This window comes from Camelus bactrianus, chromosome 7 (genome assembly GCF_048773025.1).
Source record: "Camelus bactrianus isolate YW-2024 breed Bactrian camel chromosome 7, ASM4877302v1, whole genome shotgun sequence".
Taxonomy (NCBI): Eukaryota; Metazoa; Chordata; class Mammalia; order Artiodactyla; family Camelidae; genus Camelus; species Camelus bactrianus.
This window is the reverse complement of record NC_133545.1, coordinates 17,606,187-17,625,654: the sequence shown is the minus strand read 5'-3', so window position 1 is coordinate 17,625,654 and position 19,468 is coordinate 17,606,187. Positions and strand designations below refer to the sequence as shown.

General features: G+C 37.7%; 1 protein-coding gene across 5 annotated transcripts in view; it reads left to right on the top strand.

The window, feature by feature from the left end:
• Positions 1-15,519: 15,519 nt before the first annotated feature.
• The window catches only part of EXOC4 (exocyst complex component 4), a 698,015-nt gene continuing 694,066 nt past the window's right edge, over positions 15,520-19,468 (top strand). For all 5 annotated transcript variants that reach the window (XM_010947518.3, XM_074367038.1, XM_074367039.1 and 2 more), the window contains exon 1: positions 15,520-15,674. In XM_010947518.3, coding sequence (XP_010945820.1) covers positions 15,589-15,674 — 86 coding nt within the window. In that variant the 5' untranslated portion in view covers positions 15,520-15,588. The remainder of the gene's footprint in view (positions 15,675-19,468) is intronic.

Below are 19,468 nucleotides of genomic sequence, written 5' to 3'. Positions count from 1 at the left end.
TTGCTAGTCATTTGTGGACCTTACCAACCATGGCTGCATGGTGCAGAGGACAAGAGTCAAAAAGAAGCTCTAGGTTTGTCTTGGGGCTTCTAGTATCCCTGGTACCCCTTCAGAATCCCACCCACCAGGGAAGAGGTACTTCCCTTTGAGCTGAATGTGAGGGGGTTGGAAGGGCAAGTGGATGACATCATCGATCAATTACAGCTGAGTTGATGTTCAAGCTCAACCCCTAGTTATTGTGCATAAACTTCCCACTCTTGTGTGGGCAATTCATCCTTCTGTTAGGAAAACCCTTAGGTTTTGCCAGGGATAGACAGAGGAACTCAGGGGACTTTAATGGCACTTGCTGGAAAGGGTTCCCAAGCCCAGATGGGGTAAATAGCCACCCTTTGGAAAGATGCTTTGAGAAGAATTACTTCTTGCTGAAGTTGACTTGAGTAGCAGCAGCAGGATGAACAGAAGGCCCAGAGCTCAGATAAATGTGGAAAGTACTTACGAGTCCGGGTGGAAAAAAGCAGTCTGGGGCCATAGGGTAGGGGGCTTTGAGCACTAGGGGAGGGACCTGTGGTCAGGACTCAGAGGGTTTTGAAGGGAGAGCTGATCAGATGCTAGCCGTCCTTCTCTTGATCATTATTTTTATTTTTATTTCCAGAGGGGTTTTCTGATGTGAAGCATAGAACTGACGGGTGGTTTGCCACCCCTTGGCTTGTTGGGGGGCGATGAGTCTGTTCTGAGGCCCTTCATCGGTCCTCCCACCTCGCCCACCCAGGCTACTGAAGGCATTCAGGCCTTCCCCTCAACACCCCCCACCCCCTCCTCAAACATGCTGCTTTGGCCCGTCGATTATTTTGAGCTGAAGACACTTGAGAAACAGCAGGTGCAGGAAGGGCTCTCTGACCTCCCCCTTTCCTACCTAAAATTTCCTATGAGAAAGATGCCTTCCCTGTATTAAGAAACAAAGAACATCCTCATCCCCAGAGGCTGGGAATCGCTTTTCTACCTGAAGGATGGCGCTCCCTTGATACATTTGACCGTGGAATACTGGGAGGGTTTGTTACAGTACAAGCTGCCCAAGATCCAAGGCAAAATAACAAAGCGTTATTATCAGAGTGCACAGCACACGCTGCCCGGCCGGAGCTACTGCCTGCAGACTTGAGCACAGAGACAAGCCCTCTGGGAATGAGCACTTACGAGGAAAAATGGTTTATTATCTCCATGGAGTGTTCAGTTACTTGCTTGTGCTGATGAGAGGTGGAGGAGTTTCTAAATTCATTGTAGTCATTTAGAGTTTTGGGGGAAGATAATTGAAAATATAGGCCACTATGGGTGCTGGGTAATGTAGATGATGTAGCATGGTTATAACGGGAATCTGATGCATTTTATTTATACAGTCTCTGGCTACAAAGAGCACATTAGGTATTTTGCAGTAGGCTCAGACGCTTAAACACAGCCAAGATTAAAATCAGCAATAAACCAGATCAGGAGAAGCCAGTGAAATTCAGCAATAAATTTGATGCAAAAACAATGAGATATGCCAAAGGCCTGTTAGAATTTGCTGCAGGCTGGTGCTGGTGTTTTCTTATTTTGGTGTCATGGAAGGATGTGGAAGGTGGGGTTGATGACGATGGAGGTCAGCCAGGGAGCGCTTCCTGCTGCAGGAAGCGTGATTCTGAGTTTGTGGGGAGAATAGAATTTTTCGCTGCCTATAGATATTTGTGAAAACTGTGTGTGTGTGTGTGTGTGTGTGTGTGTGTGTGTGTGTGTGTGTGTGTGTGTGTGTGTGTGTTTGCTTCCTGTAGTCACTCATTCCTATATGATTTATCCTTATAATCAGCAAATCCTTCCTTCCAACGTAACCCTACGTTATCTTTCTGGGTTTCCTAACGATGTTTTTTTCCTTCCTCTCACTCTTTGTTTTGTTGCTCCAAGTCCCATTCTCAGTTTTCTATCTTACAAAACTCCCAGTGTCCCTCACATTAATGTAACATAGCCTCCTAGACAGACATAATACTGTGGAAATGGGATTCTGCAAAGGGGACCACTTTACTTTCATTTGCCTGCTCGGGTGAGGGGAATACAGACTTCGTGATAGGAGGTTCATTGGGTCCAGGTATTTAAATGTAATAATATTTGGGAAAATTTCTTAATCTTGGAATCTTGTCGAAATGGCAGTTAAGATTTGTTGGCAGAAAGACTGAGTGTACTCTCTGTAAGGAAAATAGCTTTAGCATTTATATGAGACATACTCTAAAGCATATCTTCCAATACCCTGGTAAAAAAACCTTAACCAGTGCATTGAAAGAGGATGGTTCAGGTCGAGTTTGTACCATTTTTTGTGTGTTCTGTGTTGTTCTCGCTGCAAATGCAGATCCATTTGCCTGTCAAAGCATCACCACTAAGGGCTGAATCTGTTTGGTTTTTTTTTAACCTATTTTCTATGGAAGATTTGCCTGCCATGTATTCTGCAAATTGCTAGTTGCTACTCGATTTGTTATTAAGAACAGATGTGTGAGGCTGCAGCATCTCTCATCCTGCTCAAAGCACACTGCACTCTTGGTCCCTTGGCCTCTGTTTTTGCTTTGGTACGAGTCATATTTCCTGTATGGTGGCGACTGCAGAGCTGTTGCATCACCCTTTGTTGGAAAGTATTACGTCCTGTTTGGCAGCTGTGTTAAAAGATCCTACTTTTCTTTTTGTTCTTTTTTTAAAATCATTAAAAAAAAAATTGAAGTATAGTCAGTTACAATGTGCCAATATCTGGTATACAGCATAATGTCCCAGTCATGCATATATACTTATATTCATTTTCATATTGTTTTTCATTAAAGGTTATTACAAGATATTGAATCTAGTTCCCTGTACTATACAGAAGAAATTTGTGTTTTTATCCATTTTTATATATAGTGATTAACATTTGTAAATCTCAAACTTCCAAATTCATCCCTTCCCACCAAGGTAGAAAATGACCCCAGATGAAGGAAAAAAAAAAAAAAAAGATCCTGCTTTGAGCTACACTGTGGCACTTTCTGGGTAACAGCACTGAACATTCTCTTACTCTCTGTGCCATCGACTGACAGTGCTATTGTTTGAACACTCCATTTCTAAATCAGGTGGTAACATCAAACTGCAATCATGCACCACACTAGTTATTTCCCACCTTGCCAGTGTGTTTCCACTAGGAGGGCACGACTTTCACATTTGCTTAATGTTTCTCCCTGTCTGGCTCGTTGCTGTGTATATATTATGTACCAAATAAATACGCTTCTCACATATACACCTTTCATATTTTTCCTCCCGATGTATTATTTTTCAAATGTTCAAACCTCCAGAGAAGTTGGGAGAATAGAACGAGAACCTGTGTATCTAGATTTGGCCACATTTGCTTTGTCTTTTATTTTTTCCAAACCATTGGAAAATAAGCTGCAGAAATCATGTTTTTTTTCTTTTACTCATAAATGTTACAGCACACATTTCCTAAAAATAAGGACATTTTCCTATATAACCACAGTCTTATCATGACATCATAAGAAAAAAAGAATAATATATGGTCCATATTTAAAATCCTTGAACTGTCTCAAAAATGTCTTTTATACTTGTTTGTGTTGCTTTTTAAAAATCTAGCATCCTGTTGAGGTTCATGCATTTCATTTTTTAAATTTTATTTTTTTTTATTCTTTTTTTCATGCATTGCATTTTGATCTTACATCCAAAAAGTCAATTTGAATGAATGTGAAAGATCAAAGTCATTCATTTACTGTTTCTGTCCCATCACACTTTTTTTGGTGGAATCTGGATTATTTCTACCTAGAAAGATCATAGAGGGATTAGAGATAACATTAGGATTAGAACAGGGCTGATGTCTGCTGATAAGCACCGGCACAATTGCATTGGTGTTAACACTGAAATGCTATTTACTGTTGGTGAATAGCTGTTGCCTGAGTGCCTCCCTGTCCCTCCAGGTCCTCCCTTTCTCTCACAGCCATCACTACAGCACCGGAAGACTTAATTCCTGGCACCACAGATGCCCTCTGGGACCAAGGCTGGGATGTCTTTTCTAATCGGTCACCACCTATGTCATGTCATTTATAATGTTTTACATATCACCCCTAAACTAAAAGAATGAAAACCTTGAGTAGACATATTCCAGATTACTCTGTGTCTGTCAGTTTTCCCATCTGTTAAATGAGATTATTGTTAAAAAAAATTATTTTAGAATTTCTGATATTTTATCAAGTCACTCAGTAGGTTTAGGATTAAACAGTTTTTACTATTTAAGGTGTTAAATCGTCCTGTTACTCATTCCCACAATTCTCTGCATTTAGCTTTTCATTACACTTATACGAATCTATCATACATAACAATCCCATTAAACAATGAGGTCTTACTGTGAGCACAGGGAACTATATTCAATAATTGTAATAACCTATAATGAAAAAGAATATGAAAAGGAATATATATGTATAACTGAATCATGATGCTGTATGTTGCTAGAAGCTAACACAACATTGTAAACTGACTATACTTCAATTAAATTTTTTTTTAAATCCTATTTATGTTTCCTCAAAGAAGAGCACATTTTCTACATGATTACTCAAGCCAAAGAACCTAGCGTTCACTCCTCAGGTGAAAACCATGTTTATTAATTTACAGTTGGCGCTGAACAGGTAACAGGTGGTAATGACTGTTTTTAAAGAATTATGTGCATAGCTGAGCATTTAATTACTTAATATTTTTGAAATTAAGTGTGGAAATTTCACAAACCTGTAAAGTTAAACAACTGTTATCCATTTTACGTTTACTTACTGCATACAGTGTTCATAAAAGTGATGCTTCTGAGCAATTATTTACCTAATCAAAGAATTTGATGAGATTTCTGAGCAATCATTTAATTAAAATTTTTAAAGATTTAGAATGTGTAAAAGTGAATGAACTGTGTATAGAAACTCTGAAAAACCATATAAGAATTGCCAGTGAAATATTAGGAGAGATTTTTGGAATCTGAAATGGAACATGGGTAGAAAATGCTGAATGAGGAGGAGGATGGGAAATGAAAAGAGTGAAAAGCTGGAGAATTTCTGAAATAGATGCTGATAGTCAACAGGCTGTCAACACCATAGCAGAGCACCAGTATGAGCACTGTGCAAGCAAGACATTAGTGACGAAAATAAAACTCAGTAAGTAAAAGCCAGAATATTGACATTATTTGTCTGTTAGAACAATCAATGTTGTGTCAGGTAAAGCTTGTTGCAATAATTTATTTACATTACTATTTTTTGAACAGATAATCCATTTATATTCCCTACCCTTTAGCCATCCAGTTCCTTCACTAAGAGGCAACCAAGGTTACCGTATTCTCAGCTTCTTGTATTTTTTTTAATGGAGGTACTAGGGCTTGAACCCAGGACCTCTTGCATGTGCTCTACCACTGAGCTATAGCCAGCCCCCTTCTTTTGTTTTGAGGGGATACGTAATTAAGTTTATCTATTTATTTATTATTTGTAACAGAGGTACTGAGGATTGAACCCAGGACCCCATGCATGCTAAGCACACACTCTACCACTGAGCTACACGGTGCCCCCCTCAGCCTCCTGTATTCTACAAGGGTATATAATGCAAATGTAAATAATCTATTCAGAATATATATAAATTCAGTATATCTATTCACATTCAGGAAAGGAAAGAGTATATTTGACAGTATATTGTTGTCACCTTCAGAAAAGTTAGTAAAATACCACATAAAAATAAAATATAAATGGAATATAAAACACAGTTACTATCTCCATAACCACCGCTAATCCAGAGAGAGAACGCTACCAGGACCTCTCCCCTCAGTTGCCATTCTGTCCTTCTCACCTGGAAGGTAATCACTATTTTGAATTATAATTGTATATTTTGCCTGTTTCTGAACTTTATATAGATGAAATTGAATAGCATGCACTCTCTTGTGTCTGTCTTTGCTTATTCCACATTGTATTTTTGAGATCCATTCATGTTGTGTGTAGCTGAAGTTGACTTTTTCATAGTTGTCGAGTATTCTATTGCATGGCTGTGGCACCGTTTGTACATTCTACTCTTGTTGGGTGTTTTTCTGTAATGCTCACTCTTGGGATATTATGAATAAGGCTGCTGTGAATATCTGTTACACGTCTATTGGTGCATATGTACTCATACTGGTTGGGAAAAAATATATACATAAAATGTAACTAAATCTTAATGTGTTATTCTCTCCACACACACACTGGCTTTTTTTTTTTTTTTTTTTTTTTTTTTTTTTTGCAAGCGTTTTTATGAAACAGGACTAATAGAGCTAGTTAGTTTGGGAGAGCTCATCAAATGATATCATGTAGGTTGTTTTTTTCCTTATCAGCTGAACCAATTCAACTTGATCACCTTTGTTCAATAGATGTTCAATCCCACATAGAATAATCGATCCAATCTGTGAACCAGGTGCCATGTGATTGATGCCTTCCAATCTCTGGCTATCAAAGGGCACTGTCATAACAAATAAAATGATCTCTGGATGGTTACAAATCCTCTTAGAAGAGTGGAAGATGTTCATGCTGTTTGTTTGTTTATGGTCATGCTGTTGTAGCCAGAACCCATTGCAATGGGAAGCGTGATTTCAGGGTAACTGAATTTTTTAAGACATTAATACATGTGCCCCTTGTTTTTCGAGTATTCACTTTATACCAGTTCACTTTCATGAAAGACCTACACTGGTACTTGTTTTCACTAACTGAAAAATCTGAAGAGGATTTTCACTTTTACGGAAAAAGGCAAAAGGCAAAAATAATATTCAGTGGCCCTGCCAGGCTTCTTCCCTGGGAGTTACGCTCCGCATCTCAGCACCAAGCTGCCAGAGCCTTGATCTGTGTCTGTGTGCATCTGTGCTTTGTCTCCGTTTGTTTTGTGCATCCCTTACCAAGATCTGTTTGAAGGTAATTGCTTCCTCCCTTTAGGTCATTTGGCTTACAAAAGGTTTCATTGGAATGCTCTAATTTTGGATAGTGGAGGAACCCTGTACTTGAAATCTTGGGATAGGCAACACAGCTGTATAACTGACAGGTACAAGTTTGTTTTGTTTTGTTTTCCAAATCACTGATGAGCCAATTAAGGACAAAAATAAGCATCAAATAAGTAATTAAAAACAAATTCAAAGGCATTTGGTATTTTGGATATTTGTTTCATTCCACAATAAATAGCTGTAAGCATTTTTATAGAACAAGCACATGAGTTTTTGTATTACCTACAGTTTTACTTCTACATGTGAAAAATTTAAACAGCACATTAGAGGATTTTACTCCAGACAGTGTGAAAAATTTCAGATAGGAAATCATGTTGCTGATTCTGTTTTACCATTCCTTGTGATTTTTTCTATTAAATTGAGATTATAGAGGGTGGGAAGGGATAGACTGGGATTTCAAAATGTAGAATAGATAAGATTATACTGCATAGCACAGGGAAATATACACAAGATCTTATGGTAGGTCACAGAGGGAAAAATGTGACAATGAATATATGTATGTTCATGTATAACTGAAAAATTGTGCTCTACACTGGAATTTGACACAACATTGTAAAATGATTATAAATCAATAAAAAATGTTTAAAAAATTGAGCTTATAATCTATAAATCTGCCAAAAGGCTTTTATTTTTGTTGTTGTTGCCAAAAGGTAACTTAAGTTTGAATTAATTCAACTAAATGGGGAAATCTTTTTAAAATTGCTAAAGGAAATATTGCATTTAAATCACTTGTTATTACTTTGATGACTGTGATGACTTTTACCAGCCTCTCTGGTGTAATATTCCTTAAAATCAAGCGTTTTCAGATGATTCAGTCTTAGCTTCATTATGTATTATAGTATAGAGGATGCTTTAATTTAACAAATACTGAGCCCCTGCTCTGTGGAAGGCACTGAGTGTATGAAAATGAACTCAACGGTGTTTTGCACTCTCATTTACAAATGAACAAGACTAAAGGGAACAAACAAATCCTCTGCAACAATCATATCCTCTTCTTATAACTGCTACTAACCAAGAATTAAGGAAGCTGTGCTAAGCACATGTGTGGAGCATGAGTGCTGAGGTGAGCCGCTGAAATTTGACCTTAAAAGGTGAGCAGAATTTTAATCAGGTGAATTGAAAACCATTTTTTCTTAAAAATCACCATATGCAGCATTTCCTACAAACATATCTTATTATGTTGGACTGTCTCAACAAACCTGAAGACTGGAAGCCACATTTTAACAGGAGTGGAATCTAGGCTCAGAGATGTTTTAGGCTGAGCAAAAAAGAAGGTAGGAAAAAGGGAAATAGATGACTCCTTGACATATTTGGGACATGGCTAGAGAGCAGGGTACGATGGGGAGTAACTGATGAGAAAGCTGGAAAGATAGTTTGAAGCCTAGCCCTTTATTCAGTAAACAGTGTGAAAAACAATGCCTTGGGCAGTGGGAGTCCTTGGAGGTTTTTAAAGTAAGAGTAAAAGAATCAGATTCCTGCCTCATTTGTTTGTTTGTTTCCCTATGGGAGAGATTTATTTGCAGAAATACTACAACACATAAAAACTATATAAAGTCTTCATTTCCCCTCATAAAGTGGTAAATTTGATATCATGCATAATAAAAATATTTTTTAATCCATAGTGCAAAAGTTTGATCACTAAGTCATTAGTTGATAAGCAAACCTCACAAAACGGCTTCCCGACAGCAAAGGCCACAGATGCTGTGAACTGCACATCTGAACCGGCAGATTTTGACTAGTGTGGTGGGTAAACTGGAATGAGGGTGGTGGAAGAGAAAGGGAGAACAAGTGCGAAGCTATGGGAAGAGCTGAGAAGAGAGATGAGAAAGGCCTGATCAAGCAGTGGGTGAGGGAATGCTGAAAAGGGGAATAATTTAAGAAACATTGTGCAGGTCAAATTTATAGAATTTGGTGACCAGCTGAAGATGACTTAAAGAATCCTACCTTGATATCTCTCTCCTTTCTCTCTCTCTATATGTAATATATAAAATATGTATATATGTATTTTTTGGTAAAGTTTATAATATGAAATTAACCATTTTAACATATATAATTTGGTGCCAGTTAATACATTCACTTGGTATGCAACACTATCTGGTACAGAATATTTTGAGGTGATGAAAAATATTTTCATCACCTCAAAAGGAAACCCTGTACTCAGAAAGCAGTCACTCCCCATACTCAATTCCCCTTTGCTCCTGATAATCACTAATCTACTTCTCTCTCTTCAGATTTACCTCTTGTGGATATTTCATATAAAAGAAATCATACATATATAGGTGACCTTTCATCTAGCTTCTTCACTTAGCATAATGCTTTTGAGATTCTTCCAGCTTGTAGAATCTATTAGTACTTCATTTTTTGTTATGGCTGAGTAATATTCCATCATATGGATATACCACATTTGGTTTATCCATTTGTCCATTGATGAACATTAAGGTTGTTTTCACCTTTTGGATATTGTGAATAGTACTGCTGTGAACATTTGTGCACAAGTTTTTATTTGGGCATCTGTTTTCAGTTCTTTTGCACATGTACCTATGAATAGAATTGCTGGGTCATGAGTAATTTTATGTTTAAATTTTGGAGGAACCACCACACTGTTTTCCAAGCAGCTGCACCATTTTATATTCTCACAGGTAAAGTACTAGGGTTCCATTTCTCCACATGCTTGCCAACATTTGTTATTTTCCTTTTTTAAAGAAAGTATAGCCATCCTAGTGAGTGGGAAGTGGTATCTCATTGTGGCTTTGATTTGCATTTCCTTAATGATTAATGATGTTGGGCATCTTTGCATGGGCATATTGGCCATTTGTACATCTCCTTTGGAGAAATGTCTATTCAGATCCTTTGCTCATTAAAAACATTGGATTATTTGTCTTTATGTTGCTGAGTTGAAAAGATTTTTAAAATATTTTCTGGAAATTAAACTTACCAGATATGTAGGAATTGCATGTAATTTTTCCCATTCTGTAGGTTTTCTTTTCAGTCAAGGGATTTTTGAACCATTTATTGAAACAAGAAACATGAGGAAGAAGCCATGAGAATAGAAAGGAGTAGGAAAAGTGGGTTCAGTTGGAGGCATTGTTTGGAAATCTGGGTGGGGATGCCCAGAAGGTATCTGGCTACACATAGTGCCTGGAACATCCTATGCATCTGATGTTTGTTGATTGATGGGATCTGGGGGAGAAGCTGGGGGACAGTTGCTGCCTTACAGTCAGGCTGTATCCCACAGAAACAAAGGACACTCCCCTTCCAACAAAGTTGTCATTTATTATTGAAAAAAACTAGTTTTGGCCAACCTCTTAAAATAGTCAGAAACTCCAGTGCAAACTGAATTTTAAACCACAGTTCCCCAATCAGATAACACAGGCTGAACCAGGGACCAAGAATGCGGAAAACAAAGTCAACTGGTGAGGGACACAGCCTATTGTGTCTACTTATAATATTTCCCTTCAAATAGAACACCATGTGTATATATCTTAATTTAAGTTTATATTTATGTAAGATGTATTTAAACCAAAGAAACTGAAAAAGCTGATATAAAATTTAAATCCCGTATAAATAAAACAGTTCCTTTTTCCATGGTGAAAGCATCATGGACTTTTGCCTTCAGTTTGTAATCTATATGCTGTGCCTTGATTTACTTAGCCATGCCTAAGGCACATTTTTATATCTTGGGTGAGCAGGCAGTGTTGATGGGGACGTGAAATAGCTCCTTTTCCAGAGTTCTGCCCACATGGTTAATATTATGAGACACTCTTTTTAAAATCCCCTGGATCTGTGCTGGGTGTCCTGCAGATACCCAGGTCTGGCATTATTTTATTTTATGAATCTCAGGGAAGCCATTCTGCTGCTGAGCTAGCCTCACTCACACATATCATTTATCCACATTAATAAGAATATCAATACCTTGGATTTATATAGAGCCTCTCAACCAAAGAGGTCAAAGCACTTTAATTTAATTGGATGTTCCCGTGGCTTTAAGAGCCTCTGGGTATATTTACAAATGTAATAATAAGAAACAGTCTGCTCTGGTTTGCAATATAATAGACAGCATAAAACAAGACCTGAACATACACTGCTTCTCACCCTCACTGCACAAACATATCCGATGGCTGGCCATGGAGTTCAAGGTCTTTTCTGAGCAGATCTCCATGTATCTCTTCACCTATGTCTCTACCTTTTCTCCATGAATTCTTTATTTTACTAAAATTATTCCCTTAACATAGGATGCATGTTTTCACTTTGCATCTTAACCTGTTCTAGAAGGTCCTTCTCCTCCTCTTTAGGTGTTTTTGGTCTCTACATTTTTTTTTTTTTTTTTTGGTCCAGCTTACTTGTAACCCACACATTCCATGAAGACTGCTGCAGCATCCTAACCTTCTGTGCTTTTTTTCCCATGGAAACATCTGCACAATTTATGCTCCTATTTTTTGGGCATTGATGCTGTGGTTTATGGTAATTTTTTTCTTTTCTTTCCCGCTATAGCATGTCAGCCCCTCCACACAGAGGAGTCTATAATTAACCCCTCAGATGTTCATAAGTCTTAGCTGGTTGCAAGTAGCCTCGTGAGTTTGGGACTCTGTATTGAAAGCTGAAGGTTGCAAATGAGTCCACCCACTATGCCTTCCTTTGATTTTTATTTTTCCATTGTTCACTGCTTAGTGGTTCAAGTTTGGAGTTAGTTCAGAAGGTCACCTAGAATAGAAGCAATGTGAAAGGACATAGTTGTCACCTGAAGATGAAAGGTACAATGGTACAAAGGTTTCCTGAGATGGGATGTCAAGGAAGTGGAACAGAGAAGCTAAAACAATTTATTGAATTAAGGTTCAGTTGGGGTGTGTTGACTTAATTATCACGTAATTGCATTTCCCATTTGTGATTAAAGTAGCTGGTCATTTTGGGTGTTTATCCAATTTTGGCTTTTAAAAAGGTTCTGAAATTTTTTTTTGTTTTTAAAAGCAACACCTTTCATAGCAGCACTATTTACAATAGCCAAGACATGGAAACAACCTATATACCCATCAACAGATGACTGGATAAAGAGTATGTAATATATATAATGGAATATTAGTCAGCCACGAAAAGGAATGAAATAATGCCATTTGCAGCAATATGGATGGACCTAGAGATTATCATACTAAGTGAAGTTAGTCAAACACAGAAAGAAAAATAGCATATGCTATCAATTATATGTGGAATCTGAAAAAATTTATAAAACAGAAATAGTCTCACCAACATAGAAAACAAACTGATGGCTATCAATGGGGCAAGGGAGGAGGGATAAATTAGGAATTTGGGATTAATATATATAAAATAGATAATTAACAAGGTCCTACTGTATAGCACAGGGAACTATATTCAATATCTTGTAATAACCTATAATGGAAAAGAATCTGAAAAAGAATAGATTTATACATATGTATAACTGAATCACTTTGCTATACACCCAAACATTGTAAATCAACTGTACTTCAATAAAACAAAGTAAAAAAAAAGCAATATCTATTCAGAGAAATTTTGAAAAACACAGTAAATTGTAAAAAAAGAAAGAAAAATTACCCATATTCTTGCTCTTCAAAACAACTTCATAATACCCACAGAGATGTATTTTAAACAAGAATTAGCACCATACTTCAGTAACACTAGCTGATATTCACAAAGTGCTGATGCTGCGTATCTCGCACAGTCTCACAATAACTCTCTAAGGGAAGTACTATTATCATCTGCTGTACAGATTAGGAAACTGAGGCACAGAACAATTAAGTAACTTGTCTAAGGTAACCTAGCGAGCAAATGGAGAACTGGGATTGAATCCAGGCAGTCTTATTGTACAACATGTATTTTTTTTTATTGTGGTAAAACATATATAACATAGAATTTATCATTTTAACCATTTCAAGTGTGTCATTTAACAGCCTTTAATACACCCACAAAATTGTGCAGCCATCACCATTATTAAGTTCCAGAATATTTTCATCATCCCCAAAGGAACCCCATGTCTATAAAATTGTCATTGTCCATTCACACCTACCCCCAACCCCTGGGACACACTAATCTGCTTTCTGTCTGTATGAATTCTCCTATTCCACATATTTTGTGTAAATGGAATCATAAACTGGGGGGCCTTTTGTGTCTGGCTTCTTTCGTTTAGTATAATGTTTTCAAGGTTCATTAATGACGTAGCATGCATCAGTATTTCATTCTTGTTTATGGCTGAATAAAATTCCATTGGATGGATATGTAATATTTTGTTTATACCTCAATCATATACCACATTATTTTACCACATTCATCCGTTGATGGGCATTTGGGTTTTTTTCCACCTTTTTGCTATTGTGAACAGTGCTGCTATGAACATTTTTGTACAGGTTTTTTTTAGCATGTGTTTTCAATTCTTCCCAATATATATCTACGAGTGGAATGGCTGGGTCATATGGTGATTTTTTTGTTTAATTTTTTGAGGAACCACCAAACTGTTTTTCCCAGCTACCTCACCCCTTCACATTCCCATCAGCAAAGTTTGAGGGTTCCAATTTCTCCATATTTTTGCCAGCATTTTTTTCTATTTTTAAAAATTAAAGCCATACTAAATTTCAATATTTTTTCTGTAAAGTGGTATCTCACTGTGGTTTTGATTTGCATTTCCCTAGTGACTAATGTTGTTGAGTATTTTTTCATATATTTGTTGGGAATTTGCACATGTCCTTTGGAGAAATGTCTATTCAAGTCTGTTGTCCAGTTTTTAATTGGAGTTTTTGTCTTTTGCTTTTGAGTTGTAAGGATTCTTTCCATATGCTGGATATAAGAGCCTTATCTGATACATGATTTGCACATATTTTCTCATATCCTGTGGGTTGTCTTTTTACTTCCTTTATAGTGTTCTTTGATGCACAAAAGTTTTAAATTTTGATGAATCCAACTTATCTATTTTTCCTTTTCTTGCTTATATTTTTGGTGTCATATATAAGAATCCACTGTCCAGACCTAACGTCATAAGAATCTGTGTTTTCTTCTAAGAGTTTTATTTATTACATTTAGGTTTTTGATGCATTTTGAGTTAAATTTTATATGTGGTTTGAGGTCTGAATGTGTCTTATCCTCCCCACCTTCAAAATTTGTATGTTGAATCCTAACCCTCAAAGGTGATGATATTAAGAGATGGGAGCTTTGGGAGGTGATTAGGATTAGTGTTTTCGTAAGAGAGACCCTACAGAGATCCTGAGACCCTTCCACAATGACCCCTCTCCATTTACATGAGTTCTTTAATTTTATAGCCTGCTTTTCGCACTTATATCATGAGCATTTTCTCTTCATTAAAAGCCACTAAAATTATTTTCAGTGGCTATATATTATATATAGAACATAAGGATGTTCTATAATTTAACACTTCAATGTTGTTTTAAAAATTTCAGAATTTTTTTCCTGTATCTCTATTTCTATAGGATCAAAGTCTGTAGGATTGGAGTTATTGGGCCATAGGCAAGGAACAGTTACAAATATATATACATACATTTCCAACTTATTTTTAAAAATCAATGTGAACCTCTACCAGCTTCTATCTGCTTAATCAAAGTAGTTGATATGCTCTGTGCTCACTACTTCACAACTCCAGGATCTGAGTTTGCTTTCTATTCATCTCTGAAGTTCTTTAATCTTACTGCTACTAAGCTGATCACTGCTTTCCTTCCTTCTCAATATGTATTTTTCTTCTTGGTTCTCGATTTATACACTTTCCATTCTTACTCTAATCCTTTTTTTGGTGGTTCATTTCATCTACTGAATTAATGACTAAGCCAGTAGAGTGAAAAGCAGGACATACGAAAACTGACTAGTAAAAATATTAACAAAGCACAAATGTGCAACATTATCATCTATAGTTTATTAAGCATGGGAAGAAAAGGAACCTGGTCATTTTGGCTTTCTGGTTTTTCAGTCTTTTCTTTACAAACATGCATTTGCATGTTCCTGCTCGTATGTTTTTTAGGATTATCTGGAAATAACAAAATAATTGAACTCATACTTTAAACGAATGTATAAACATTTAGTTTTAGAGAATACTAAAGAAAGCATGTCCGCCTATTCATTATCACATTTTACTGGATTTTTAAAAACACCACTTGTGTTTAAAGTAAAAACTTTGCACATGGACATCAAGGATGGACATTACTTAAATACACATCCCCACATTCACTTTTTGGCACCATCAGATACGTTTTATTAAAAAACTAATTAAATTCTAAAAACAAGGAAACTGGGAAAAACCCGAAGATCAAAACAAATATAAAGGAAGACAAAAGGAGACTTCCCTAAGTCGTAGTGGTTTAGTTTTCCTGTGCGTCCAAGAACCGAGGAAGGAAAACTACAATTCCCAGAATGCTTAGAGCGCGAGTCGGGCCGCGACCCTTGCCTCAGTCCCGCCTCCTCCCTCCAGCGATTGGATTGTTCAGGTCCGTGATTCCGCAGTTCTCTTCTCCCATTGGTGGGCTCTCCAGAGAGGTCAATCACAGAGTTTACGCGTGGGTTCCTTCTAGCCCACGGGTTCGCCCCCTCGCACCAAGATGGCGGCAGAAGCAGCTGGTGGGAAATACAGAGGCACAGTCAGCAAAAGCAAAGACCCCTCGGGGCTGCTCATCTCTGTGATCAGGTGAGGGAGGCAGGAGACAGGGTCAGGGTACAGGGGGCAGCGGGCGGCGGCTCGACCTCCGCTTTGGGAGGGAGAAGGGTTTGCCGGGTTCCACCCTGCCGACCCCTCCCCTTGCCTCCCCCTAGCCCTTCCCAAGGGCCCCCACCATTCCCCCCTTTTCTCTGGGTTGTGCTTGAGGGAGGAGCCCAGCCTCACAGTGTTTTCCTAATTTAGGGCCAGAGCTCTCCATTAGGGGCCCGGGCCCCAAAAGCACACTGTCTGGGGCGTGGTAGGGAAAGCCAGGTGTGTTCATTTACTCATACAACGTTGAGTGCTTGCCTTCAGCAGCGCTCACGGTAAAGGCGCCTTGTTCCCCGGACTTCTGGGTGTCAGGCCCTGACGTCCGGAGACTCCTGTTACGAGTTACAGATTGTGTTCGCTCATGTTGGACACCTCCAACCACCTGTGAATGGCCACAGCCTCAAATACAAGAGCCTGCAGTGAACTTGTGGGTTGGAAGTCACACATCTGTGTTTGATTTTTGTTCTGCCTTCCTGTCTCGGTCTGTTCTTTAAAAAAAACCAAAACAAATTTCAAGTTCTCGTTTGTGCATATCATTTTCCCAGACTATATATGGTGGGAGTGGGAGTGGCAAACTTTTAGGGGCTTTTCTTTCTTAAAGTGAAATTTGAAGGCTGGGGAACCCTTTCAGACACCCTTAAGGATGATACAGGGAGTGACGAGAAACAACTTGAATAAACTATATCATGAAACGTTTTTACGTTGTTAGCATTTGGATTTCAACCTACGTATTTTTCGTAAAATAAAACGCCCCCCCCCTTTCCCCTCCACTTACGCTAAACTTTTGGTTGAGTTCTTGGAGAGCTCCTGGAGTGTCCTAATGATCTTTTTAAAACCCAGGCCCATCAGTACCTGGTGGTTAATAAGCATTTGAATGAATGAACAGATGAAACTTTTAAAACAGCGCATCTCTCATGGACTGATAAAGATCCACCTCAAGAGTATTATTTAGGGGACTCTAATTTAAGATTGTGGCATATGAAATCATTATTACTAAATTTTCTTTAGGATTAAGAAGATAATTCTTCTGTGTTTGGAAATACTTAGTATACTTGGTAGGCCATACAGAGGAAATGCTATTCTATTGTTGGACCCACATTTTTGCTGTGACAATACACAGGTAGTAAATGTTTCTCATGACAGTAAAACTCCGACTAGAGTATCTGTAGTTTTCCATCTTAATCCCTGTGGAACTATAATACCTGAATTTTTTTTGGATTCTTTTTTGAACTTTTTTTCTGCTTAATTGTCAATATTCATTTAAACAGTACGAATTTAGTGTCAGTTTATTGTATGATTCCTGGCACTTTCTATGGAGTTAGTAGATATTTGTTGAATGAATGGGTGGGTGCCCTGAGTTTTGCAAAGACAAATCTGACTTGATGTTGCCCTTGGGAGTATAGTCTACTTGAGGGATAAAATATGTGAGTAACAGTTGTGATATAAGACTAGAAAAGGTGGGTGAGATGTGCTGGGAGTTCAGGAGAAGGAGTGATTGCTTCCTATAGAAGTGGAGTGGAAATTAGAGAAGGTAGTGGCTATATACAAATGTACCGTCTCACCTGTGTATTTATGATTTTGTAGTCTCTACTCATTTCTTTTATGCTATATATCAGTTTTCTTAAAGGCTGTTTAAATTTATCCAAAATTTCCTATATTTGAAGAAATGCCTGAAAACCAAACTAAAGCTTTTTTCCTGATACTGATCAGGAACATACGTTGTGTTTGGTTGGCTGTTCCTTTGTGTTGCTCAGGCAGACTCTCCTGTTGCTGGATAAATGGAATACGATTTTGTAGTTATCCATGTATCTCTTACATCCATCTGTATTACCTTCACGTTACCACCATGATTTGGCATCTTTTACTCTGACTTCTCTTGTATGTTATTGTCTGTCATTTTTCTTTCTTTTCCTTGACCACCTCAGATCACTTGAATGACAGTTTTACTTTAGTCTATCTGTTATCAGTAAGCTATAATGGAGCATCCACATCTAGCATCCTGGGCAAGTTTAGTAAGGATGGGGGTTCATGGTTGCATATGAACTTGCTTAAGCCTGAATGTTATTAGTGTGGAGTGTTTCAATATTTCTTTGAGTCCCAGGAACATTTTGATGTTGTAGTGAGAGTGTTGCTCACTCTCCTTGTTGCTTCCTCTCTGATGTGCTTTTGAACATACCCAGTGGTTTAAATTTCATGAACAGTGGCAGTGGATGAGAGGACAATGGTAGTGTACTTTGATGTTTGGGGTGGGGGTTGGGGAGTCAGAGGAGGGTACTTCAGGGTAGAATGGAAAGAGGAAGGTAGTTGCTAAGAGAGTAGCTCTTAAAAGTTCTCATCATAAGAAAAATTGTAACTGTGAGGTGATGGATGTTAACTAAACTTGCTGTGATAATCATTTTGCAACATACACAGGTAGCAAATCGTGTTGTGCACCTTAAGCAAATACAGTGTTATATGTCAAATATATCTCAATAATACGGAAATAAAAAGAATGAGGGATGCATATTTCTTGTTAGTAAATTGTTCTTTGACTCTGAAGTTGCTTTGTCTATCAGTTCAATTTGTATTCTTTGTGTTACCCTTGAAACATTGCATTCATGATTCTAAGTTCCTCACATAAAACTTTGATTACCTCCTCTTATCCTTAACCTCTTTTCAAATTCTCTCTCAAAGACTGTAGCTTTCCTGGTTGCTTTGGCAACAAGCCTCAAAAAGAAAAACCATTTTAGTCTCATGTTTATAAAATCTGAGCATCCCTGAAGATGTATCTGGTACGTGCCAGTTTTCTTCCATATTTCCTTGGACCTGTCAGTTTGTCACAAAATAAATTCCTTACTAGTGATAGAGTCCATTGTCTTTCGAAAAGTTTGATTAGTTTAGCTTCGTTTTTTTCTATCACTGAGCAGTTGTTTTTCCTATTTGAATGGTGGAATAATGTTAAAAATTCTCCTTCAGTTCTCTTGCTCTGATATGTAAAAAATGTCATTTCTATACTACATTATATATTAGCATAACACTATCGTACGTTTTCATACTATCCTTAATAGTTGGAACAGCATTTATCATTACAGTTTTAACTAGCAGAAAAACTACAGGTGGATAGGAGTTTGCCCTGAGGACAGGGTAAGTGTAGACATGGATAATATCTAAATCTCATCACTATTTGCAGCCATGGTACCAAACAGTTAATTGATGACTATTTTGCTAGTGTGAAGTCCATCACTTTAAAGTATTTTGAAGTCAAAATAATTTAAAGAAGTATAGTGTAATTGCAATGAAAGTGTTACCTGTGGTAGATGGGTTATTTAAGTACCTTGGGACTTGTAAGTGAAATTTGTAACTAAACACTTCAGGACAGTCAGAAGTTTCAAAGGGTTGACTCCGGGGTTTTGCCGAAGAAGTTGTTCTTTCATGAGGCAGGGCTTTGATGAGGAGACACACAATGTTTGGGCTTGAGTCTTTTGGAAGCTGCTGTTAACCACAGCTTTTGGTTTTAAGTCTTGCCAGTGGCCCTTTAAAATGGAACTAATTGAGTGGACGGAGTCCTGATTACCTGCTGATGTACAGTTTGGACAGTTTAAGGGACACACACAGCATTTTCCTACTTTTTTATTGATTCTCCCCCTCACCCCCCCCGCCCCCACTCCCAGGCTTTTTTTTTTTTTTTTTTTTTTTTTTCTGTCCAGGCAGCCTTTCTAAACAGGAAATAAGCAAGATGGCATTTTGGAGATGCT